This window comes from Podarcis cretensis, assembly GCF_951804945.1.
Source record: "Podarcis cretensis genome assembly, chromosome: 9".
In the NCBI taxonomy this organism is placed as follows: Eukaryota; Metazoa; Chordata; class Lepidosauria; order Squamata; family Lacertidae; genus Podarcis; species Podarcis cretensis.
The window spans coordinates 14,716,032-14,742,327 of NC_137178.1; the positions used below are offsets into that span (position 1 = coordinate 14,716,032).

The window sequence follows — 26,296 nt, forward strand, 5'->3', positions numbered from 1 at the left end:
CAGGGGGCGTGGCCCGGGCGCCGCGCGACGGGCAAGAACGGCCGGCCAGGCGCGAGGAGAAAGGGGCTGCTGAGGGAGCGAGCGAGCGAGAAAGCGCGGGAGCGAGCTAGCGAGCGAACGTCCGTCCTTGCCCCTCTCTCTCCCGTTGAGGAGTCGCTCTCTTGCGCGCGGCTGTTTTGTGTGTGTGTGTGTGTGTGTGTGTGTGTGTGGCGGCGGCGGCTCGCGCGGCGGTAGCAACGCTGCGGCGCCGCCTATCGCGGGTGGCGCTGTGGGTCGGAGGGAGGGAGGCAGGCAGGCGCTGAAGGGGTCTCATAGGGGCTCCGCTGTGGTCCCCCCCCCTCACCTTCCCCGTTCTTCCAGGGGTTGTGGGCAGAGAGAAGCGAGCGAGCGGGTGACAGGGGTGGTGGTGTTAGATCCCTTGGGTGCCCTCTGTAGTTGGTCGTGAGGGGAAGGGGAGATCTCCCCCCCCAAAAAAAAAAAAAACACTCGAAAGGGTTTTCAGGGGGGCCTTTGTGATTTATATATATATTTTTTATGTGGGGCCGAGCAGCGCCTTTTTTGGGCAGGAGTCTTAATTGTGGGTTGCGCATAACGCCCCCCCCCCATCATTTAAGTCTTCTGAGGAACAGAGCTGAGATTTATTTCGGGGAGAGGGGATTAGACCAGACACCTTATGTGTGTGTATGAGTCTCTGGAGTAAGAGACCCCCTCCCCACCTGCTTGTTTTATTTTATTTTATTTTATTTGAGGGAGGGTCCCCCCATACTTTGCCTAGGAAAAAAGCAAATCTTATCTCGGAGCCCATTTATTTGGGGAGAGAGGGGGCGGGACGCGTAGCCAAAGAAGACCTTTTGACAGAGATCTTTTTGAAGGGCATCTGTTTTTGGGGGGGTCCCTGCTATAAGTAGCATCATGGAAAACTCCTGAGGGACCTCGCAGGTCCCTTCTGTTATCCTCGCAGAGTCTTTGGAAAAGAGAGAGAGAGACTTCTGGTCTGTGTTTTATTTCTTTTGCAGGGGGGAGCTGATTTGGGGGTTGTTTTTTCCCACTTCTCTGGTTTCTTGCAAGGAGCTAGCTGGGATGTAGGAGGGTTCCAGAGGCCTAGGCTTTTGCAGTTAAAGCCTGAGATTCTCCCCATTATTTTAGGTAGGCTTGCCCCCTGCACACACACATTTTACTTCCTGCTCCTGCTGCTGTTTTATTGACCTCACACCAGGGAAATGTCGGAGCTGAGGAGGAGAGGAGCTGGTGGAGATCATGAAACTGCAAACGTAATTGACAAGGTAAGGTTGAATGGGCCTTTTTTTTGTTTTACCTGTTTCCAGGTATGGAGACATGGAAGGTGTGAGCCCTGTCAGTTTCGGAGGAGGATCCTTTGCATACCATTTCCTCCGAGCAGATTCCACCACCCTTTCTGCTTGGGGTATGATGTAAGCAGTTCTTGTTCCCCACGGAGGATTAAGATTTGAAAGAGAGACGCTTCTTTGCTGTCTCCTCTTTCACTCGGTTATCATTTCACCTCTGGGATATGCTTGAGTAATGAAATTTGGGGCAGGTGTTTGCTTTCTTCACCTCTCTCTTAGGAAGTCACTCTTCCGTGTCAGTGACACTTGACTGTCCTTTATCCTGCGGTGAAGGTGTGGGAAAATGAAAGTCATTCTCCCTTCCCCACACCTCTGCATTTTTAACATGTTCATTACTTAACGAGGTTGAGAGTATTCAAGGTGAATTGGTAAAGCTTAAAAATGTGGATATTGTGCACCGTTCCAGTTCTGCGGTAAGAGGCCGTTCTCTCTACCTGCAGTTTGCACTCTGTGCAGAAGGTTGTTCTTTGCATCACTCCTCCCCTTGTTCTACGTTTTCACTAGCTATAGGATGTAAACAGCCGGTTCACTAATACATTGACCCTGTGCATTGGAAGGAAGTAAAAAATAAACTGCTGAATTTGTTCTTGTTAGCTTGTTTCGACACCCATGTCAGGTTATATATTTATGGTTTTCTAACTGACAGACATTTGACTCTGGGCTCAGATATAATATTTCAAGAGGAGAAGCTGTTGTTGTTCGCTAAACAACAACACCCCCCCCCCTTCATGGATATCTGCATTGGTTTTGTGCCTATTAGCCCTTAGGCAGAGGGGATGAAACAATTCATTAGCAGTTGTGTTTCTGCCTTACGTAAACTGTATGTGATTTTAAATACTGAAATGTAGGCTTTTAGAAGTAAGTGTCATTCCTATGACTGAATATTAAAGCTGACACTATATAAAGCATAATAGAGGCATCTTAATGAAATAATGATGCCAAGATTTTAATTATGTCTAGACTGTGTATGTATGCTTTGCCAAAAAATGCACAATTCTTTTAGTGCTAGGAAAGAAATGGAAATGGGTGAGCGCAGGTTTTTTTTTTTGCCTTTTAAATTCTAGCAGAACTTGGAAATGAAAGCTAGTGGTATTGTAGTAGTGTTGTCAGTAAACTCAATTGTTTTAGGGTGCTGAATATACCTGAGCAAGCAAGCCAGTTTTTCAAACTTTCTAACTTCAGGAAGTGATGGAATAAAGAGAGAGAGAGAGAAATGGATCCTGTTTTCAAGCTCATAAACTTAAAACAGAAGGCATACAAGAGAAGGGGACTGGAGGGAAAAGGTAGAATAAGATCACTTCTTCAAAGATGAAACAAAATTGTATCAGTCAGGCTGATCTTCCCATATTGGGCTGATCTTCCCTGTTCTTGCTTGAATAGCAGTTGCTTGCTCTTCTTCCTTTGGCTGAAAGATGAGGCTGGAGTTGCCCTTGATTTTTTTCTACATCTCCAGGGCAACGGACAGTTGGAGCAGTATGTTCTTTCAGGGGGTGGGGTGGGGGGAATACAGGTTCCCTGTAGCTGTTCTGTTTCTGGCCAGTGAATGGGGCCAAGATGGTCTGCTCCTTGCCATAATGATCTTCTTGGGATGCCTAGGGAGCAGCTTCCTCATGGCTCTTGGTCTCATACCTGATGACAGAAGGCAGAGTATCCTGCCTTTCAGCTCTACAGTCCCAGGTCCATGGGTCAGGGGTGGTGCTGGAGAGAAGTAGCAGTGACTATACTCTCTCAAATTTTGTATTATGCCATGCCTGTTGTGGCAGCCATTTTCTGACCACTGCCTGCGCCACTTTTTGACTGCTGGTCAAAAAAGGTTGGCGACCCCTGTTTGACGTTACCCACCACTCTCCAACACAAGAACCTTCATCTATCATAAACAAAACCTTACAGTAATTGTGTGTTAACTTTATTGTAAACTTGTTTGCATGTACGCCTGATGTTGGAAAGAGCACACTGCATCCTGGGGGCAGCAAAGAAGTCCTTTGTTGGCACCATAATCTCTGTAACACAGGGCTGGCAATCCCTGATCCTTTGGTGCATCTCCTGTTGCCTTGTGTGCAGTGCCTTTTTTTTTTAATGGAGTATTCAGTCATGTGAATCTTGACCTGCAATCTGAAGTGGTATAGCCAAGCTAACAAGCTAATAGGCTTGCCATCAAATCTGCTGCTTGAGATAACAAGACATGTTGAGTAACTGCAGTAAACTGGCCAGCCTCTTTATTACTGCATTTTTGCCATCTTCTATGAACTAAGTGAGAATCTTGTATGCTTATTTGTGTTCATGAAGGGGATGCTAATTTCTCCTAGTTCAAACGCCTGTTGAAAGTTGTTCTGTAGAGTCTCCCAACCTTCAAGAATTGATTCTTGGAGTAGTTTTAAAAACAACAACAAAATATACTGGTAGCATGAGTTAGAAGGAGCATGAGCTTCTGCCCTTTGCTCCTGCCTTTGGGCAGGGTTGTGAAAAACACGCTGTTAGTGCACTTTAAAACCCTGGGTTTCTTCCTGTGGGCTTTCACCACCGCAGGCAAGGATAACAACATTAAAAATCAATCAAAAGCATCCAGGGGAAATCCCGACATGTAACCAATGCAATCATCAGTCTTAATGTTTTAAAGTCTATGAGCACCACAGGCACTTTTGACGTGTGGCAGAAGAAGAAAAGGAGCTGTGGGTGCCCTAGTGGCTGGGGAAACCCAGTGATAAGCCCTTCTAAGTACAAAATTTACCTCCACATCTGACACTGTCACAATTTTAGAGTTGAGCAGCAACACTTAGCTTTTTCATTCTGTTGAGATGTCATTTATTAGCTGCTTGCTCACAAGGGATTCCTAGTGGAAGGGATTTCCTGGAAGGGAATTCCTGGTGGAAACCCAGCCAGATGGGCAGGGTATAAATAATAAATTATTATTATTAAATTATTATAGTGGAAGCTGCCAACCTTCTTGTCATCAGTGGCTCCTCTGACAATGGTCTGGTTTCTCCCCGCTTCTCTTTATTGCTGCCACTTAAAGGTCCCTCGGAGGGGCTCACAAGGGTGAGCTACCTGCTAAGACCTCTGTTGAGTGAGGGTAGCTTTGCCCAGGCCAGGGGCTTCTGGTCACCAGGGGTAGGGGTGGGGGATATGGAGGAATGTAGCCTTGGTGTGTCAGGAGGTGGGCCAGTACTCTCTCAGAATTGAAAAGCATGCCCTGTATCTGAGCATGTGCAGAGTGCCTTCCCCCAGAATTACTATGCAGTCGCAGCCAGCCCCCACCCCAGCAGAGTAGAACAAGGGACTATGAAGATCAGGTCAGGGCTGTTCCCTTCTGTTGTGCTGACTTGGTGTGGCAGTGGGGAGTGAGATACTGTGAGCATTTAGGTTGCAGCAGCTGGGACCATTCACCCTGATCCATTTTCAGTTGGAGTTGCTAGCTGTCCCCCCCCCCCCAATTGTTGGACTACAGCTAAGAGCTGTTCTACAGTGGAATGGAGTCCTTCAGAAGGTGGTGGACTCGCCTTCATTGGAGGGTTTTGAGCAGAGGTTTGATGGGCGTCTGTCATGGATGATGAGATTCCTGCATTGCAAAGAGTTGGACTAGATGACCTGCGGGTCCCTTCCAACTCTACAATTCTATGAAATGCTCTGGTGTAGTTGTGGCTCTAGAGATCCTAGAGGGTAATGTATGTTGTTAAACAACATGTTGTAATGTTTGATCTAATTACAAAAACAAATTAGTGAGCAATCCTGTGAGCCTGGGAAGGCGAAATTTGCAGCTGAGCAGTTATAACAGCATGGCAGTAGCGAACAATGTTGTCCTGGGCAGTCATATGTTGTCCTGGGCAGTGACCATTGCTACTGTTTGATGATGCTTGCAGTCGTAGCAGGTGCTTGGCAAGCAAAGTTTTGCTGGGCTAGTGGGTTTGCCCTTGACTGCTAGGAATCCCTTGTTTAATGAGCAAGCAGCTAGCAAATGACATCGCAACAGAATAGAAAAGCTAAGTGATGCTGCCCAACTCTAAAATTGTGACAGTGTTAGATGTGGAGGTACAATTTGTTCTTAGAAGGGCTTACCATTCCAGTTTGTGTGAAGGAAAGACAAAGGAAATATTTACTTGCTACTTATTATAATCCATTGGAGTCTGTTGCTTTATTTTGTATAAATAAGTTATCTTAAACCTATGAGCCTGGCAGTGTGCAGCTCTTCAAATTCTTGGAAGCAGTAGGGCTGGGAGTTAAATCTGGAGCTTTAGTCAAACAACATGCCCTCTGCCCCTGATCAGTGACTCTTTTAATCATCTTCAGACTAACTGTTAAAGGCCTGGTTATAAAGTTTTTGCCTGGTGCCTAAATATATAAAATGATGGTACCAGGTTGAGCCTGCCTCGGGAGAGTGTTCCACAAACAGTGGCAGCTTATGGAGAAGCAATGAGACATAAAATAAGGCAGCCCTCCCCAAACTATTGCCCTCCACATGTCTTGGACTCCACCTTCTATCAGGTTGTGACACAAGTGAGGGAAAGGCGGAGGGGCTGAGAACAGCAGAGGCAAGAAAAATGGTGGCACAGCACAAAAACAGGGCTGCACACTTAAAAGGCTCCTGACATATTATTTTGCATTCTGCCACATACTATACTGCAGGGTGCCACAGCATCAGGCACAAGTGAGCAAAATATACCATGCTACAAGTGCCTTCTCTGCAGGCTAAGAAATCCAGATGACTCATGCAAGTAAGCCATACTGCATGAAAAGCTTAAACTAATAATACTAAGAATTTATACAGTGCGCATGGAGTGACATGCAACATTATGTGAGGTGATTTTCACTTCCTCCCCTTCCCCCTGCAGTCCGTTCCACTCACAGATGGCCACAGTTGGCTGTCACCCCTAGTGTTTGAAGCATTTCACATGTATATCAATATGCATTCATCAGTCATTTTATTTGTATGCTACCTTTCCATATAGCAGCCCTTTAAAATAGGTTAGTGTTAGCTGCATGTTACAGTTGAGGACTTGAGGTGATAAAGAATAGTAGTTTGCTCAAGTCTACCTAGTGAGTTTGTGCCTAAGGTGAGTTTTGAGCCAGGGACTTCCTGGCTCGTACTACTAGGAACTGTACTACTACCAGATTTCTCTATAAAAATGAAAAGTGCCTCATAGTTTTCTAAACTTCTAAGTGGAATATGAATTTGATCTTAAGCATAAAACTAGTCTGTTTACTGAAGTTTCATAGTTTAGTTTTGTACAGGAAATTTTGCAGCTAAAATAAGTAATACAGTGGTGCCCCGCAAGACGAATGCCTCGCAAGACGAAAAACCCGCTAGACGAAAGGGTTTTCCGTTTTTCGAGGTGCTTCGCAAGACGAATTTCCCTATGGGCTTGCTTCACAAGACTAAAACGTCTTGCGAGTTTTCCCCCTCCCCCCCTTTTCTAAGCCGCTAATAGCCGCTAATAGCCGCTAAGCTGCTAATAGCGCTAAGCCGCTAATAGGGATGCTTCGCAAGACGAAAAAACCGCTAGACGAAGAGACTCGCGGAACGGATTATTTTCGTCTTGCGAGGCACCACTGTAGTGTATGATTATGATGTGTTCTGGGAACAGATTATTGGCCATAATGTGTCCAAGCTTTTTGTACTGATTTATGTTAAACCAAGAATGGGAAAATGGACCAAAATGGTTAAAATACTCATGCAGCCAATTATTTTGGCAGACATTTGAACCCTTTCATGCTTAAAATTGCTTTAGAAGTATTACTTTGCACTCTTATTTCTGTTTCTTTCTTTCTTTTTGCCTTAGCATACTTTTTAATAGTACTCCACTGGCTGTTGAAGGAGCACCTTATGTCCTTAAACCAGGCAAAGGCAAACTCGGCCCTCCAGATGTTTTGGGACTACAACTCCCATCATACCTAGCTAACAGGACCAGTGGTCAGGGATGATGGGAGTTGTAGTCCCAAAACATCTGGAGGGCTGAGTTTGCCTATGTCTGCCTTAAACCTTCCAGCTGTCTAGAATTATCAAAGTCATGCTTTCCTTATTTGTAAACCTAGCTGAACTCACTGAGACTTCACTTTGAGTAAATATTCATAGCATTGGGCTGTATGACAGCTAACTGTACTTGAGAAGGGCATAACTAGAACCCTGGAATAAATTAGGAAGTTACTTAGATGTGACACCCTTTAAATTCTAACAGATGTATTATGGTGTAAGCTTAAGTGGACTATATTTCAGTTGAAATATATGAACATTTCATGAAGTGGGCTCTAGTTCTTATGTAACAATATATTTGTTAGTCTTGAAGGAGCCACAGCAAGACTCTTTGTTCTACAGGCTACCCCTCTGGAATAAGTAAATACTTGGAACTTTAAACTAGGGCAGTTGCTTTCAGAATCCAAACTTCCAATCTCTGGCTTTGTGATGCATCTGGAAGCTAGAGGTATGCTGTGGTACAAGGAGAAAAAATAGAAGCAAACAGTTAAGATAGCAACAGCATTGTGACCCCAAAAAATTCAGTCTAAAATAATCAGGCAGAAGCTCAAACTAAAAGTTCTAATTCAGGGTGGACACCTTCTTTGGATGGAACATTCTGACTTAAAATTGCCAGGGTTTCAGCTCTTCACTTTTCTTATTTTGGGGACTATAAACACTTAACCTCCATTCTGGAAAAGCTTAAATGGGTAACTACTATGTAGTAGGACTGGGAACTGGCCTTTTCCTGCAGAGACTGACAATTCATAAAATGTCCCATTCTTTTTCATGGAAAGGTATCTACCCTGTGGAAGGAGAGAAGAATTGTAGTAATGTGTGAAAGGTATTATTTTTTTAAAAAAAAATGCCAGGCTAGAAACATAAACATAAACATTTAGTTTAGTACAAGTCTATACTGAAAATAGGAGAAGAAAATACAGTGGAACCTCGGGTTACATACGCTTCCGGTTACATACGCTTCAGGTTACAGACTCCGCTAACCCAGAAATAGTTCTTCAGGTTAAGAACTTTGCTTCAGGATGAGAACAGAAATCGTGCTCCGGCGGCACAGCGGCAGCAGGAGGCCCCATTAGCTAAAGTGGTGCTTCAGGTTAAGAACAGTTTCAGGTTAAGTACGGACCTCCAGAACAAATTAAGTACTTAACCCGAGGTACCACTGTACTGCCCATTTTCTTGTTAAGAAGAAAAACCTCTCCTCTCCCTTAACTGTCTTATTTTACAACAAATTTCTTTCAGCTGATAACTATCCTTAAAATCTTGTGATTGCTATTAAACTCCTCCCAGCAGATTTGGGTTTCCTCTCTTGCTTTTTTTTAGCTGACACTACTGTAAGTCTTTCAGAATGACTATTCATACTGTGCTCTGATCGGCAGTCGTAAGATACAGTGTTCATGCATAATGAAATTAATTCCTATTTATCTCTGATAAATGATACGGCAGTAAATGTAGAAAGAGCCAAGGATGGAAAACATCTCACATTCTTAGGCACCAGCATCAAATTTATTGGTGTCCAGTCAAGAACATTTTCCCCACCCCTGTGAAGTATGAGTACAGGTATAATTTCTATCCTGTCTTTTATTTTACAGCTTTTGAATTAAAGTAACCTACCTACAAAATAAGAAGAGTCAAAATAGGAAAGGAGGACATGGATTATTTTGACCATAAATTGTTAATAAAAATATACTGGACTGCTGAGTATGATGCATGCCTCAAAAAAGCTGACCAAAATGTCTCTCATTTCTTTTCTGTATTTTCACGTTGATACCTTGTCAGCTCAAATAAGAATAGGGAGTAAGGTAAAGGTAAAGGGACCCCTGACCATTAGGTCCAGTCGTGGCCGACTCTGGGGTTGCGACGCTCATCTCGCTTTACTGGCCAGCATGACTAAGCCGCTTCTGGCAAACCAGAGCAGTGCACGGAAACGCCGTTTACCTTTCTGCCATAGCGGTACCTATTTATCTACTTGCACTTTGACGTGCTTTCAAACTGCTAGGTTGGCAGGAGCAGGGACTGAGCAACGGGAGCTCACCCCGTCGTGGGGATTCGAACTGCCGACCTTCTGATCAGCAAGTCCTAGGCTCTGTGGTTTAACCCACAGAATAGGGAGTACAATTTGTTAAATCTATTGTTGTGTGGAAGGTGTTGACTTCTTCCAGTGTTTAAGCACATTGAGTTTCCATATTTTTTTAAAAAAAACAGCTTTCTTATTTGTTTTTGAAAAGCTGTATCTGTAAAGATAATTTTGTTCACAATGTTGAAAATTTCTAGCATTTCACTTAACATGAAATCATGCTTTGCCACTGATTTCAAATAATGGAATAATAATAAATTATAATAAATTTCTATATTACAGTACATTGAATGTTGAAACAATATGGTGCTGTATGTGTGTTCTTAGCTTCTTAAGCGTATTTGCATCATGTGCTTTGTTTTAGGATGTAGATGGAGAAGATAGATTTGCGGAGCTAGACCTCAGGACCGATTCAGACATTCCTGAAGTTGTTCCACCAACAGACCGCACTCCAGAAATTTTTAAGAAGGCCCTTTCTGGCTTGTCATCTAGGTATGGAAAAATAAAACTGAAAATATTACTGTAAAATAAATTAAGCAGATTGTATGCAAGCTAAAGCTTTGTTCTTGGAATTAGTTGCTTGGAGATGCATTAAGGGAGCCATTTGAATGGAGACAATTATTCTAAAAAATGGTCTATTGTTTTTATCTCATTATCTCTTCCTAGTGTTATGAGTTTATAGGTGCCAGACTTATTGAACCTCATTGAACCTAGTGGGACTTATTTCTAATTAAAAAGATCACATTGTCAGTGGTGTTCTGACCTGGACATTGAATTTGGTTTCAAACATGAAAAAGTTACATTAGACTCATCGGTATTCCTTTGCTCAGTTTCTGAGTATTAGTGTAGCTTAATACTTAATTTTGTTTCTCTTGTTATGAAGTGGCAGGTAGTTGTAACATTATGGATTTTTTTTCTTTTGCAGATGGAAGAATTGGTGGATTCGTGGGATTTTAACTTTAGCTATGATTGCAGTTTTTTCGCTGATTATTTACATGGGATCATTTATGCTGATGCTGCTTGTAAGTTTCTTGAACTGTTAAAATTTATTTGCTTTGTTTTAGCATAAATGAAAACCAATTTGTTAATCACTTCAGCCTGCCTTTTCTCAATTTGTCCGTTGTGAAACCAGTCTAATTGAGTAGCATAGCCATATAGACTGAAAGTCTCCTTTGCTTTTATAATCTAGCACTACTTGAGGTTTCAGTTGAGATGTAGAAGCTAGAAACTTGTAGTTGAAATCTGAAATGCCAAGTGAATTCCTGTATCTCTCTGTTTGTCCCCATTTGGAGCAATATTGAACATAGGCCTTTGTACACAATGTAATGTGCGTTGAGAGTTTCCCTTGATGTTGTATGAACCAGGAAGCCTGTGCACTGAATTTCTGGAGTGCCTATGAGCCTGCCAAAGGCATCTATGAAATGAGCTATGCCATATTAAAATACTTTGACTCACCTAAGATTAGCTTCCAGTTCCAATTATCTAGGAACACTAGCATATGAATATGATGCATTTCTATCCTGTATTAAAATTTGGAATCGCATTCACCTTTTACCTTAATTTCAGGTCATGAGCATACAAGTAAAGTGTTTCCATGAAATCATCACTATAGGTTACAGAGTCTATCGTTCTTATGAGTTGCCGTGGTTTCGAACACTGAGCTGGTAAGTAATTTCGGTTCTAGCTGTTTCCAGCCTTTCCCCATTACATCCATGGGGATGACTTTTAGTGGAAGCACAGGCTGAGGATTTACTGACTGCTTGTAACTAACTGCTGGCTTTGTGGTGCTTCACTTCTGTACTTGAATTAAAATAATTGAGACATCAAATGCTTCAATAATGGACACAGTTAAAAGAAATGTAACAATTTAAAACGATTACTTTTTTGGTATCCCCTGCAAAATACCCCTCCAAATCATGTTGTATCTGTTTGCTTCGACGAGCCTCCATTGGAAGACTCCTAAGTATGCAAAATGTTAGAGTTTTCTTACTTTGATATTTTCATCTTTAAAGATATAGAATGGTATGAAGAGAGAAAAAAGGGGGCTCCCTTCTTAGAAAGTATCTCAAGTTGCTTTATATGTTGCAGGTATTTCTTGCTGTGTGTGAACTACTTCTTTTATGGAGAGACTGTAGCAGATTACTTTGCCACATTTGTTCAAAGAAGAGAGCAACTTCAGTTCCTAATTCGCTATCACCGGTTTATATCTTTTACACTTTATCTGGCAGGTAACTCGGTCCAACTTGTTACTTGCCATTGCAGTTATTTACTACTTGATGTCAGATTCCAGTGTTCTCCCTTTCTGTGCTAATAGACAAAGAGAGAGCGTGCACAGAAATTACAGAATTAACTATATGCAACCTTTGAAAACCACACTCATGGGTTGCAGTAAACACTGAGTAACTTGGTAAAGGCATTTTGGCAGTCATCTCCCATGTCATAGCTCCAGAATTATTTTTAATGAATAGCTTCAGTGTTGGATAAGTTTGGGAATGGGCATTCTTGCATAGAATCTGGAATGGCCTGATCTTGATCTGATCCTGCAAGGCACTTAACGTTGTTAAGCAAAAATGCATAATTAGTATCACTTAACAGCTAATGGTAAGGGACGCAGGTGGCGCTGTGGGTTAAAGCCTCAGCGCCTAGGACTTGCCGATTGAAAGGTCGGCGGTTCGAATCCCTGCGGCGGGGTGCGCTCCCGTTGCTCGGTCCCAGCGCCTGCCAACCTAGCAGTTCGAAAGCACCTCCGGGTGCAAGTAGATAAATAGGGACCGCTTACCAGCGGGAAGGTAAACGGCGTTTCCGTGTGCGGCTCTGGCTCGCCAGAGCAGCGATGTCACGCTGGCCACGTAACCCGGAAGTGTCTCCGGACAGCGCTGGCCCCTGGCCTCTTAAGTGAGATGGGCGCACAACCCCAGAGTCTGTCAAGACTGGCCCGTACGGGCAGGGGTACCTTTACCTTTACCTAACAGCTAATGGTATTGCAACTCTTAAGCAATCCAAAGTGTGTATTCTTGCTTTGAAAATATAATATGCTTTGGTGGGCCATTAAAGTTCAAGGTCAAGACTTTCCAACATGCTTTCCAGGTGCTGCAGACTACAGCTCCATCAGTTCCAGTCATGTGGCCCTTGTATAGGAAGCTGTGGGCTGTTTTCGTTTTTTATTAGATTATACAATACCGAGGTTGGGCCATACTTTATGTAAACCAAATAACACTTCCAAAAAACCTCTAGACGTTGCCATCCAGGGAAAGGATTTTCACAACTGTGAAACAATTACTGAGGCTGCACTTTTGTGCCCTCTTTCTTTTAAAACCTAGATGTAGATGAGATTATCAAGGGAGTGGTGCTCCTTAATCTAATAATTTGTTGCAAAACACAAGGGAAGGCATTTTTAATAAAGGCAGGCACCAGACTGAGTACATGTGACGTGCCCAAATTTTGAAATTTGTGCTTAGAAGTTACCAGCCATCTTTTTCGCTTTTGTCAAATAACTGTGCATCAGTGTTCCTTGAAAGCTATTGAGTATGAAAAATGCTCTGTTGGATGCAGACTTTATTATATACAGCAATAACTCGGGGCGGGGTAGATTTTAGTTATGGTTCACATTTTAATGTGAACTTTCTTAATTGGTATGTCCCAAAACACTATAAAAAGCAAAACACAGCTATTGTTCAAAACTCACAGTTCTCTGAATTTTGTCCTGCGGTTCTCCAAACAAAAAAAGTAACCAAATATGCTATTAGAGAAATGTGTGCATAAAAATGGATATATTGATGAAATAACATACAAGAACACATTATATTAGGGGAAATAAAGATTTATTGAAAAAATTACGAATTGATGCAGAGATATGGCAAACTGAATTTAAGATCTGAAAAATAAGAAACTGAAATTGGCCCGTCCTTAGTAAGAAGCCTCACACCCTGCTTGTGTGCAGGAAGTCAGATTTGTAATGATGCATAATACATACACGTTCTCGGGGGTAGTACTCACAATTATTGGAGCACGTTCCTATGAGGACGCTGCTAGGCTTCCTCTATACACTGCTTTTTAAGAGAGCATTGAAGGTACTCTTATCCATTAGGCATTTGGCAGTTGGAACATTCAGCTCCTAGGGTGATTTTTCAGGCTTTTAGCTGTTCATATTGTCTTTGTTGGGAGGTTCATGTTGAGTTTTAAGTGCCTTCTGTTGAAAGGCAGTCTATAAATCTTAGTTGCACTCTAGTTGCGGACTTTTCAGGGTGTGAACGGCACCCTGAAATGGATTAAGCCTGCAACTAGAGGTACCACTGTTTGTAAGAATCTGGACAATCTTGTTCAACACACTGCTTAAATTGGCCCTATAGTCAGGAGGTACAATGGAAACAATTTTAATCTCTAAAGAAAACAGTAGTATTTACAGTTATAGTATGGAGGTTCAGACTGATACAATTGAAAACCAAAGTGGAGGGGGCAAGCCCAACAATGCAACCGGCTAGCTTCTGTTCACTGAAAGGCTGGAAAACATGCACCTGTTTTCTGTTTTTTTGTATAGGTTTCTGTTTGTTTGTATTGAGCTTGGTGAAGAGGCACTATCGCCTGCAATTTTACATGGTGCGTATCTATCCTTTAGCTGCTAACTTTGTTGTCAAAATAATTAGCAGTATTAAATCACTTGCTTTTGAAGTTTAATGTCCAAAATAGATTTTAAAGCCATATGAATAAAAGTTATTAACCTGCACTGTTAATACAAATCTGGATTTGAGATATGGAAGTGATACCTTTGTCAATGACTGTGTTGACATGTTTGGGCTAAATCACAGTTTCGTGTGATATGCAGAGACCAGAATGTGCCCAATGCAGCTTTGGGCTCTCACTCTTCTCCTTTCCCCATTCCCCATTCCCATTTCTCACCCCACATGACTGGAAGGAGGAGTTTGAAAGATTTCACTTCCAGAACAACAAGCTGGTTGACATAACCTGTGGTTAACTGAAAGCAAACCAGCTTCCGAAATGATGGTTTGAAGTAACCATAGTTATATATTAACCATGTTCTGGCTCCAGAAGACATAGCTAGCTGTGGTTAACCAAAAGCAGCAGTAGAAGTTTGTGAATTCCCTCTTCCCAGTTGTGTGGGAATAGGACAGGGTGCATACACAAGTTTTTGTTTTGCTTAAGCTCATTTCAGATTGTGCACATGGCCTAGTGGGGTTGGAACCAGCTCAAGGTGTAATAATTATGGGTTCTTTGTTGAAGACTGTTGCTATAAGGCTTAATTCAATCTGCCAATCTAGACTGACTACACTTTGGAAAAAGTGAATTTGTGAATTTGTTATTTTCTATACCAATCAGCCAGCAAAACTGTTGGGGTATTCAAAATTTTCAGCATGAACATAAAGAAAATTGTTTGAAATTTAAATGCACATTAAACCTTTAACATTTATGTTCTCACCTCTGCCTAAGTTAACAGTAAGAAACCAAGAATTATTTTAAAATTATTGACTTACCTCAAGGCTGTCAGTATTTTGCATTTTTCTGTGGCTGCACTTTAATCCAACATGTGTTTTTGAATGCCTCTACATAGTACTGCTTTGTGGAATGATTGCAGATGTACTTTCAGTTGTCTTGAGTGATAAAAACACAGAAATGTAGATCTACAAAAGTGTGCACTAGTACTTTGTGCATAGTCAAATATGTACAGTACAAATGTGTATACAGCTAAAAGAACTCTTCATCACAGATCAGAACAAGAGACTTTAGAAGTTTGGAAATGTATAGCATCCATGCTGAATGTAAATTGAGAGTATCTACTTAGCACACACAAAAAGCACACATCATAGTACACATATGCAAGTGTCAGAATAGTCATATGGAGAATATTAATCAGTGGGATTCATATTTGAACCAGACATTAATGTCTAGTCCCTAGTAGCCTACCAGTTATTAGCTACATTTGAAATGGTAATTTAATTGTATGAAACCTCTCTAGAGTTGCCACATGACAAATCACAATTTGTTTGTAAGAAGGGATTCTTCTTCTTTAGTATGTCTGCAGGTAGTGTAGTTTTGATCCTTTGTGTTCATCAATAACTTGTAGGAACTAACTTCTGCCTGGACAATTTTCCATCATTTTCCATCATTATATTGCATGCCATCACCATAACTTTGCCACTAACATCTTTAATGTTCTAATTCTAAATTGTCTTATATGTATATGCAGACTATCCTATTATTTTCCACCTTCGTTCTTCCTCATTCCCATTAAGATACATGGTTAAAAGTATTTTAATTCCCAAATGGAAAAATTATAGGAGTTTTAATAGAAATCTCTTTTTATAAATGTCTTGTCTTCAAAATTAATACAATTAGATTGTGATACTGTTTGTGTACACCTCTAATTTCTTAGAATGTCTGTGCAACTCCTTCAGCTAAACTACCATTTTTATTTAGATGTATTGATCTGTTGTAGTGTCACTAACTGTTGTGTTATTGCACTGTTAACAGTTCGCATGGACTCATGTCACTTTGCTGATCATTGTAACACAATCCCATCTTGTCATCCAAAATCTGTTTGAAGGCATGATCTGGTAAGGGGACAGTAATTCTTGCAAATCTATACGTATGTCTCAATTGTTTAAATAGTATGTTTCTAGAGTCTGTTAATCGTTTTCTCTTTCACAAGTTTGTCTGCAGATATTCCATGAGGCCTTGTCTAGGCCTTAAAATATCTGGAATAAACAGTAAAATAAGCAAGGTTAAAATTCAATTTAAAATTGAAACCTTCACCCTCTGAATAGTCTTAAAATATTGGTCAACACCACTGTAATCTAATTTTCAACTAGAATTAAGGATTGCTGAATGTAGGTCATAGAAAATAAGTGCCAGTTCTAAATACATTGCCTTGGAGGTCTTGTGGGTAACTGCAAAAATTTCTTCCAGAGCCTTTAGGATTATGATGAAAGGCCAGAATTAACTATAAGGAGTATGGATGGGTATACCTCAAGAAGTCATACAAATGTCTCAGTAAATTTCATTAGCTTTATGGTTAAATCCTGAGTAAATTGCATTGCTGGCGAGGAGTGAGATTGCCCTGTGTTCAGGAAAAGCTTCCCTCTTCCTTACAAATGGGCAGGGACCACGATCCAAACGATTCTGACACTAGTTCTGTGAACTAAAGGAGACTTCTGGTTGTTCAACAGCAACCTTCCAAGCTCTGTGGCAAACTGCTTTTGAAACTGAGGGAATTTGTGATATGGAATGAGTGTCAGCAGTTTAAAGAATGATGTTCAACTGTTCTGCCGGTTAGCACAAGCCTTTGAATGAATTCAGGCAGTTAGTTGATTCCCACTCTGTTTTCCTGTTGTCTAGCAGTTGCCAATGACTGAAGTGGAAAGCAGGTCTCCTATTGCAAGAAGAGACCCAAACATAAATTATGAATCTAATTATTTGTGGTGAGAGGGGTTGCTGATGCATAGCCTGGATTTATTTTAATTTACAGGAAATGTTTGTCTCTTTAAGCATGTGCTCTGTCCATCTTTTTTCCAGACATACTTTTTTCTGATTCATTTCATAACTTTCAAAGTGTTTGGCATAAATTTACAGTGTAAAGAATTTCCTCATAGTGCAGAGCCATCTCAAAGTGATCATTCTGTAAACATTTGCATTTAAATTATTATAATATTATTATTATTTTAAAAAAGGATACTGTTGCTGTCCTATGAATTTGCCCTTGCAAGTTGACCAGGATTTTTTTTCAAAGTTACTGTTCTTCATAATAATACCTCTGGGTTGACTCTAAACTATAAAACTTTTTTCTTTTTACTGCTCAGGTTTCTTGTTCCTATCTCAAGTGTTGTTTGCAATGATATTGCTGCTTATATCTTTGGATTCTTCTTTGGGAGAACTCCATTAATTAAGGTACAAAATTTGGTTCAGTAAATAATCAAATAACTTTTTATAAGTTTGGCTCATGTTTGGCTTCTATTTACTCTGTGGAAGTTTAACACTTTTCTGGGGAACTGCAGAATGTGGCATATCCTGATTGTGCATTTCGTCAACACATTATGGCTATTTTGGAAGGGATTGTTCTGTCCAGCAACTAGGCTAACAATAATTTTGACCAATTTTACAATATGGCTTGCTAGTTGTACTCTCAGATTCTTCACATTCTTCTTATGTACACATACAGATTGCTTTCTTTGTTATATTATTTGCTGTTTTCTATACTTGAATGTTTCGTTAACTTGTCAGAGGACCTCTTACTGTTGGGGGGGGGAAATTAGGACTATGGATGGGTCTACAGTGTTGGCTTTTGTTGGTGATCAGAGTGCATTAGTTGTATTTCTGGCACTCTTAACCTCAGATTTTGATTTCTGAGAAAACATGATCCTAGTCCCCAGTAGCATTAGCAGTCATCTTGTTATAGACACATTTAATCTGCATTAGTAATTTACAGGCTCCTATTTGAATGTGTCTTTGAAGTCACTGCTGCTCTTAGACACAATCCCACTACCTTATTTGAAAAATAATTGAAAACGGAGGTATACTTTTGTAAAGGGTGAGCATTCTTACCTGTTATAATATACGCGTATCTACACATACTACTCTAGAAGTAGTACAGCACTTGAAAGATGGCTGGAACATTAACTGATTATACTAGATCTAAACAGCATTTAAGTTCTGTTTATGTTATGTGTGTGTGTTTTGCTTGGACAGAAATGCAAAAATTGTTGTAACTTCTTCATTTCTCTCTCCGATTAGCTGTCTCCCAAAAAGACCTGGGAAGGCTTCATTGGCGGTTTCTTTAGCACAGTTGTGTTTGGATTCCTTGTAAGTGGATGTGCCCTTCCCATACTAATGTGGTGTTGTTCATTGCATTTGATTTGAAGCTGGCGTGAAATGCTCTGAAAAGTGGCCCGTCAGGCTCTTGACAAGTTAAGGCTTGGAATACCACTTTGTGTCTAGAAGTTGTGGATGGCAGGCTGACTTGTGATTGTAATCACAATTGCAGACAGCTTTCTTTGCTGTAGCAGAAGAGAGCTGGTTGAGTGACAGCCTGGCATGTGACTATACCACCTTCCCTAGCCACCTGGGTGGACATATCTTCATTTGGTCCCTGTATAGACCACCCTTCAGTATAAGAATTGTTGGGTGGTATATGAGGACAGTAGTTCTAAAATCACAGAGCAGTAACTCATAAGTCAGCGAAGTCCAGCATTTCACAATAAAGCATCCGTATACAAAACATTGCTAAATTGTATGCATTTTACAATACAGGGTATTATGCTTATCCGCCATAATGGTCCTCAAAATTATTCACCCTATTAAAATGTGATTTACAGGCTGCTGGTGCTGCCTTTGCAGCGACAGATCTTCAATACCAGGATTCTAATTGGTTTCTACAAGTATTACAAAGCGCCACACTCTCATGTTTTAAAGACATGAGCAACAGAGTGTGATGCTGGAGAGAACACCTGTCCCCCCCAGTCTTCTCCCCAGTTGAGTAGCTGTTCCTGCTGCTGATGGGGATGGGGAAACTGGTTTGGTGTGGAGTAAAATTCTTTTGCCTCCTCCTTGGAAGAAGGGACAGCCTTGGAAAAGGGGGTGATCTTGCCTGATTGCATAAATTGGAGCAACACCCATCTGAATGTGAAACCTTGGAAGAGCGACTGCTGCTGGATTTGCCTTCTGTCCTAACAGCAGGCAGGACTTTCTTATCCTTTGTCTTGACTAGGGCAGAATGCACTTTTAAGATAATCATTTACCTGGCACTGAAAAGACATCATGTTTGGCACCAGATAAACTTTTCTGGGGAGGTCATTCCGCATAAAGGATGCCACAGGCGAGAAAACCCTGTATTCAGTCACCAGCTGCCTGACTTCAGATGGTGGGTAGGGCCTCAGGAGAAGAATGGAGATCTACACATCACCTGGACTCGCATGGGAACAACCATCCCAACAGTAGCCTCATTTCTGCAGAAAACATTTCAAACGTGCCTTAGGTACACAATGAGAGGAATGAACCATTGTTTCTTGGTGGAGGTAGATATCCTTCTCTGGGATTGTTCTTCCCATTCATTCCAGAAGGTAGGACTTGTTCATATCAGGCTGTTGCTCCGCTCTGCTCTGCTTGGGAGGAAGGGAGCCCCCTTCCCTTTTTTCAGACTGGAGATGAGCTTGGGCAGAACTCCTTTCCTTTAGTTTTCTTTTCTGTGTCTTACTAGTTCTTCCCCTCAGTTTTGAAGCTGTCCAAAGTGGGAGGGGGGGCCTCTCTCCCATTCAGAGCATAGCAAAAGCTTGATTTGCCTAAACCAGCGGTTCTCAACCTGTGGGTCCCCAGATGTTGTTGGACTACAACTCCCATCATCCCTGAGCTCTGGTCTTGCTAGCCAGGGGTGATGGGAGTTGTAGTTCAACAGCATTTGGGGAGAAAGGCTGGGACCTAAACCTTGCCTTTTGGATTGAATGGGAGAAGCAACCCAGAGGGAGGCTATCCTCCTACAATGAGCCCACCACAGGTAAGACCAGTGCTCCTTTTTCTTGTATTAAAGAAGTCCAAGATGCCCTCAACTTGTCACAAAGATCTTATGGATGCCTACTGTGCTTTTCAGGTTGCCACCCTTCTGGCTCAATATCAGTATTTTGTATGCCCCGTGGAATACAACAGTGAAACCAACAGATTTGTCACAGAGTGTGAACCGTCAGAACTATTCCAGTTACAAAAGTACTCCATACCACCTTTGCTTCAGGTTGTGCTGGGAAGGGTAAGTAAAGCAAAATCTTTAAGACAAAGCTGAATCTTTCAAAGTTGGCATTCTGAATGAAATGCTTTTTTAAAAGCCCAATTCTCTCTCCCTTCTTCCTTTTGAGTAAGTTAAATAGCAACTGCGTGAGGAGGAGGGAACAAATATCCTTGAGTTGCCTGAAGTGACTCCTGCTTTGTGCTGCTGCTGTGTAGAAATAGGCAGGCCAGGCCAGGCCAATCCACCTGCCTTCTTCTAATCATTCATTGTCTTCCAGAAGGAAATGGCACCATGTGGTTTGCTCTATACCCACTTTGTGCCTCTCTGCAGAAGATGGCAGCCAGGGAAAGCTCCCCCATGTATCTAGACCTAAGGCTGTTTCCCCAACAACCTTTTTCTGATGTCCCTTGCCGGTCCATAACTAGGGAAGAGGGACAGGGAGAAATTAATTTTAAGAAAAGAAGAAAATGAGAGGGAGGCTTTAATTAAAGTGTACAGACCTCTCTGGAACTTTGCTTGAACCCCGACCTCACGCTGGTCTGAGAAGGCTGGATACTCTTCTTTCACTGATGAGGTCAAGATGAAGAAGAGGTAAAGCTAGTCTGGTTTCTTGAGTAAGGTGCCCATCCTTTTAAGCATTTAATGCTCCAGGTTGTCCTTAAGGGGGGGGGGCTGTGGATATGGAGAAAACTTAAGTTTCTTATAAGGAAAATAAGGAAAATTAATGACCATAATTTCTTGTAGGAAACAGTGAATTTGTGCCCATTCCAGATGCACAGCATTGCTTTGTCAACATTTGCATCCTTAATTGGACCATTCGGAGGCTTCTTTGCAAGTGGATTCAAAAGGGCTTTCAAAATCAAGGTGTGTATGAATCTGGACGTATGAATCTTCCCTGTACCGAGACTTCTGTGTCGCTTTTGTAAGTACATGTAGAAATAGAAATCTGCTGCCCCAGTTACCTAGGGGTACCTTTTTAAATTGAAAACATGTTATGGATTAATTGACTAAATATTGCATCTGTAATTTAAATATAATTGATAAATTGATTTAAAAGCAGTTTAGAAATGTTACATTAAATATATAATTAGTATTAATTAGGACAGCTATCTCCAAACACTAAATTGAGTTTCCTTTTTTCTAAAGGATTTTGCTGACACCATTCCTGGCCATGGCGGAATAATGGATCGTTGTGACTGTCAGTATCTGATGTCTACATTTGTTCATGTCTATATCACCAGTTTCATAAGGTATGTTCTCTATTAATAATTCATTGCAGAGAATTGACATGAAGTCATTACATGAGTCTTCATTTCAGATACTACTGTAACCTGCTCTATGTGTTGCTGCCTTTGAAAAGTGCTCAGTCATTTACACTGGCTCATAACAGAAGAGAACTCATTGTCGGGGCTAAGGAAATGGCTCCAAATGGAAGTAATGGATGTAGGTAGCAATGTGAATGGTTGCTTTAACTTAATAGAAGCTTACATTAGATGCATGTCAGGACAGAGTTGCTGGTTGCTTGTCCCAGTACTCTACATTGTTCTATGTGTAAAACTTCTCAGAAAGTGCCAGTGGCGATTGGTATCTTCCTTGTTATCTGACATTACTGTTCTGAGTTGCTGGAAACTCAGATGCAAAGGTATAGGTCCATTAATGGGCTTATGCAAGGGGGAAATAATAGGGCCCCAATTCTGTAGTGGTGCAGGGAGCAGCATTTCATATTTCCTCACATGCAGAACTATTTTTTTTAAAAAAACAACAACAATTTTTATTGGTTTTTAAACAAAAAAACAGTACAAAAACCATTAAATACTTATCCTGCTGTACTGCAGAACCAGTTTTTGTGCCTGGTATGTTATACACCTAATTTTGTTCTGACATTCTTAAATTTCCCTCCCTATAGTAATTAGTGCTTGGGTGGATGTTCACAATGAGGAAATGTGTCTCTCAGTAGATCTGGTTATTCATGTTGAATTTCTGTGACCTCATTAAGGTGTTTGCATATGTTCTGGTCGGCATGCTTTCGATGCTGTACTGTCCCCAGTAGAGCGAAAATTTCATTTGGATGAGCTCTTTATAAGCAAACATTTGATCACAAGTGGTATTGCAGATTGATACCTTGTCTCCTTCAATTTAATTGCCAGGGGCCCCAATCCCAGCAAGCTCCTGCAACAGCTGTTGGTGCTTCAGCCAGAGCAGCAATTAAATGTCTACAAAACTCTGAAGACGCATCTCATTGAAAAGGGGATTCTTCAGCCATCGCTGAGAGGATAGGCAGACCAAACTGTGGACTACAAAGAGAAGTGCAGCTGGAAATGCAGGTTTTGCTTATATGAGCATGACATGTTGGACCGAAGTCAGACTGTGTGTCTGAAGATATGAATGTTTGTTTACTAAGATTACTGTGAATATCTAGGAGGCCATGCAAGATTTAAGTTCCTTCTAACTGCATGTTTTTGCTGTCTAGTTTAGTTCCTTGGGTTGATGAGACGAGCCTTCTCCCTTGGTTCCCGGCTACAGTTTTTTAAAAATAACTATTTTTAAACAACGGTGGGCACACTCCTTCTGGAACAAGAATTCAACGGATGATTGGGAGTATGCAGTTCATCAAAATACATTTTAGTGCAATGGTATTAATGACTCCAGCTCAATTAATGACACTTTGCCGTGCTGCATTTTAGCTGACAGTATCACTAAACTTTGACCAAATGGCATCTGTTTTATCCTCTTGCATTACTTCCCCAAAATAGGAAAGGGGCCTGTAATGGAGAAACCCTTACAGGAAAAGCGTGCCTGTAAATGGATGCCTGAGGCTGGTTTTGCTTTTAGTTAAAAAGCCTAAGAGGCTGGTAAAAATTAAAAATAAAGGAATGGCTTCTTGTAAAAGGGAAATGTTCTTTGGGAGGGTGGGGCTCTTCCTCATAGCATCCTAAAGACCAGTTTAAAGCACAAAACGCCTACTTGAGTTGCAGGCCTCTTCTCTACCAGCAAACTCTGTCCAGGGCTTTGGGGTTGAAATGACTGATTAGTCTCTGGAATGTGCTCATTTGTGCCTCCAATGTTTGGACGTGTTAAATAGAAACTCCCCCTTCCTCTATGGTAAGTGCAATACAAGTGCTAACTCAGCAATATTTAGATCACTTTCGTAGCAATGTTAGTTGGAGTTCTATGCTGTGAGATGAATCTAGTGCTTCCACCGCTAATGGAGTCTCAAGGGCGTTTAGTCAGTAACAGAGTTGGAGATTACTTCTTCTTACCCTGTGGGGAAGACCAGCACTTCTGTTGATAGATGTGCTCAATATGATTTGCACTTTTGAGATTCCTTACCGAAGTCTGCATGAAATGTGACATTTCTAATATTCAAGGCATGAGTTGCTTTTTAAATGCTTCTGTGTGGTTTCTTTTTATCATGTGATAATAAAAAATATTTTTAAAGCAAATGAAAGTAATAAACCTAAAGCACACGAATGCCAAAAACATGGTATGGTGAGGAGTGATTAAATAGGGTTTAAGGCATTAGGAGTGTAATCCTCATGGAAGTTTCTTTCTACAGAAGTCTCACTGAAACAAAGGATATTTGCACAACAGCACATCTATTTCCATTCATTTCAGTGAGGCAACAGAACCTTCTGGAGGATTCTACCCTATGAACTTGGTGTGAGTGAGTTTTCTTCTGTTGTGAGCTTTCGAGGTTCCATATTTCTTGCCCTGCTTGGTGCTGCTTGACTAAACTGTGTAGTGAAACTCAACACGTGTTATTAACGTCTGACTTCTAGAAAAATGAAATCCGTTTACATCATTGTACTACTTGAGTTCATTGTGTGTTTTGGTTTAGGATGGTATATATCAAATCATTATGACAGGGTGACTGAACAAGCTGGAAACCTTTGATTCTATCAAAATCAATGAAACAACATCACCAGTAATACCTAAATATTTACAGGCTTCTTCTAAAATTACCTTGGTGGTGCAGGAGTAGCTATGGTGTTTGTCCTTTCGATGCTTCTCCTGTGATAATGTAAATTGAAAATAGCATAGGAAATGCTGGTACTGTGGAAAAAGTTGGTCCACTGGGAACTGGAGCAATAACTAGTGTGAGAAGGAGCCGTATTGTAGGTTCCTACCTCTTACTCTGGGGCAGACACACTATGCACTAGCACCCATGATGTCGAGATAACATCAGAAGAGGTGCCTTGAAGCTGGATTAGATATTTCTTTAAAAGAAACAAAACAATGCAGTGACTTCTGTAGTTGCCATATCTTGAGATCCTAATGGAACTGAGTACTCTGAAGTACCTTGCAAAAAAAGTTTGGCAACTACCTTCCTCCTAACAAGCTGTTGCTCATACATTTGGCATGATGTCTGGACTCCTGATCATATGGAGTGCCTACATGTGTACAGCTCTGTCTATAGGTACCATTTCAGACACTGGGGTGCACAGCATTCACTGAACACATGTGATGTGGGTAATGTTTTTTTGAAAATATAATTACTATCCACCATCCAGAATTTTTCCCCATCTGGAATTTATTTGTGGATCAATAGCTACTTTTAGAGATCTCAGCTTTCAAACTAATCACAACAATGACCCCATGGGGGTGATGGTTAAGCTCTAAAAAGAGAACAAAATGTAGTTTAAAGCTGAAGAAATGGCCTAGACTTTCAAGTTAAGAAGCATCACTAGGAAAATTTGCACTGAAGTCAGTAGTCACTTGTAGGCCTTTGAAATTTGAGACTTAAATATATTTTTTTCTTAGGGAATTTTCTGCCTAATTACTTATTTCATCCTGAAGGTGACTCATATAAAAATGTAAAACTTAACTTTAATGTAAAGGTGTAACTTTTGGGTTACTTTGGTGTACTTTTTATAGCATTGGTATTGAAACAAGACTGTATTTAAGCCATTGAATGCAGGAGAATAGCTGGATCTGCCAGCTCTGTTTGCACTGTTAAGAAACACGTAGAATGTTCGCTGCTCATTAAAAAGTGAAATGCCTCCTGGTCACTTTGGATGTGCTCTTATCACTTTAGAATCTGATTGTTTTTGTTTAGGACACAGTTGAAAAGGTTCTCCCAGTGTGCCTTTCAGGAACAGCCTAAGTATATTAGCAGAAATGACCAGACATACTCAAGGATGCAAAAACCCACACCAATGGCCATCACGGGATATCTGCAGCAGTGCCAAGTCTGGTTGTTGTCATGTAAACTTAAAATAACTAAAGGTTAAAGCTTGCTGAACTGTACCTGGGACAGTAAATTCTTAATGAGCATAATCTTTTCAGGGAAGGTGAAGATGTCTTGCTGCTTTAGCTTTTAAGGTGTTTTTTTTTTTTTAATTTACATGCCGGAACATTTTCTTCAACAATCTGTATTTTATTAGTTCAAGCAAACTGTGTGATCAAAAGGAAACATCCCCCTCCCCTATACTTTTTCATTTGCACTTCTCTTGGGTGAGACACTCTGCCTTGTTTAGCAAAACTTTAGAAAATTGTGTGTATATACTGTAAATGTTGAGCATTCAATACTGTAAATGTGTATTCAAAATGTTTTAGTTGACCATTTTGTAGAGCTGGGATGGGGAAAATAAAGCCCTGATCAAAACCTTGATATCCTGTCTTTGCCCATGAGTTCTTCTTTTTGCAGATGTTTGAAGTTTGCAGATGAGTTTCACTATGTGTTTCCTCAGTTCCTCATGTGCTTTCTATAAAAACATCAGTTTAATTCCCAAAAAAGAAAAAAGCTCTAAGTAGTAAACAGATTACAGTGGTACCTCAGGTTACCTACACTTCAGGTTACAGACGCTTCAGGTTACAGACTCCGCTAACCCAGAAATATTACCTCGGGTTAAGAACTTTGCTTCAGGATGAGAACAGAAATTGTACGGCAGCGGGAGGCCCCATTAGCTAAAGTGATGCTTCAGGTTAAGAATGGACCTCCGTACTGAATTAAGTTCTTAACCCGAGATACCACTGTACTAGCTTTTATTGCACTTGACAGGAATACATAGATGTTTCAAAAAAGAAAAAGCAGCTAGATTCATCCATACATAAATTTTAAAATAGCATTAGATGAGTACAGAAGCTTAACATACTTTAATATGGTAAAATAAAGGTAGCTGGGAGACATTGTGCTACTGTGCTGTTAAGGAAATATTAAGGTTTGCTTTAAA

At 40.9% G+C, this 26,296-nt stretch overlaps 1 protein-coding gene across 1 annotated transcript; it reads left to right on the forward strand.

Annotated features, from left to right (window-relative positions):
- Positions 1-25,734, forward strand: CDS1 (CDP-diacylglycerol synthase 1). Its single transcript, XM_079990993.1, has 13 exons — positions 1-1,283; positions 9,765-9,892; positions 10,326-10,422; positions 10,967-11,064; positions 11,489-11,628; positions 13,938-13,996; positions 15,887-15,969; positions 17,212-17,299; positions 18,143-18,211; positions 19,992-20,144; positions 20,868-20,987; positions 21,270-21,373; positions 22,271-25,734. Exons 1-13 carry the CDS (start codon positions 1,221-1,223, stop codon positions 22,398-22,400), a joined length of 1,332 nt encoding a protein of 443 aa, XP_079847119.1. The 5' UTR covers positions 1-1,220; the 3' UTR covers positions 22,401-25,734.
- Positions 25,735-26,296: the final 562 nt, after the last annotated feature.

Excerpts from the sequence above, each read along its gene's own strand:
- CDS1 (XM_079990993.1), top strand. The coding sequence starts at position 1,221 with ATGTCGGAGCTGAGGAGGAGAGGAGCTGGTGGAGATCATGAAACTGCA. Across the intron at positions 15,970-17,211 it reads CTGTTTGAAGGCATGATCTG|GTTTCTTGTTCCTATCTCAA; the intron begins GTAAGGGGACAG and ends TTTACTGCTCAG. Across the intron at positions 21,374-22,270 it reads TATATCACCAGTTTCATAAG|GGGCCCCAATCCCAGCAAGC; the intron begins GTATGTTCTCTA and ends TTTAATTGCCAG.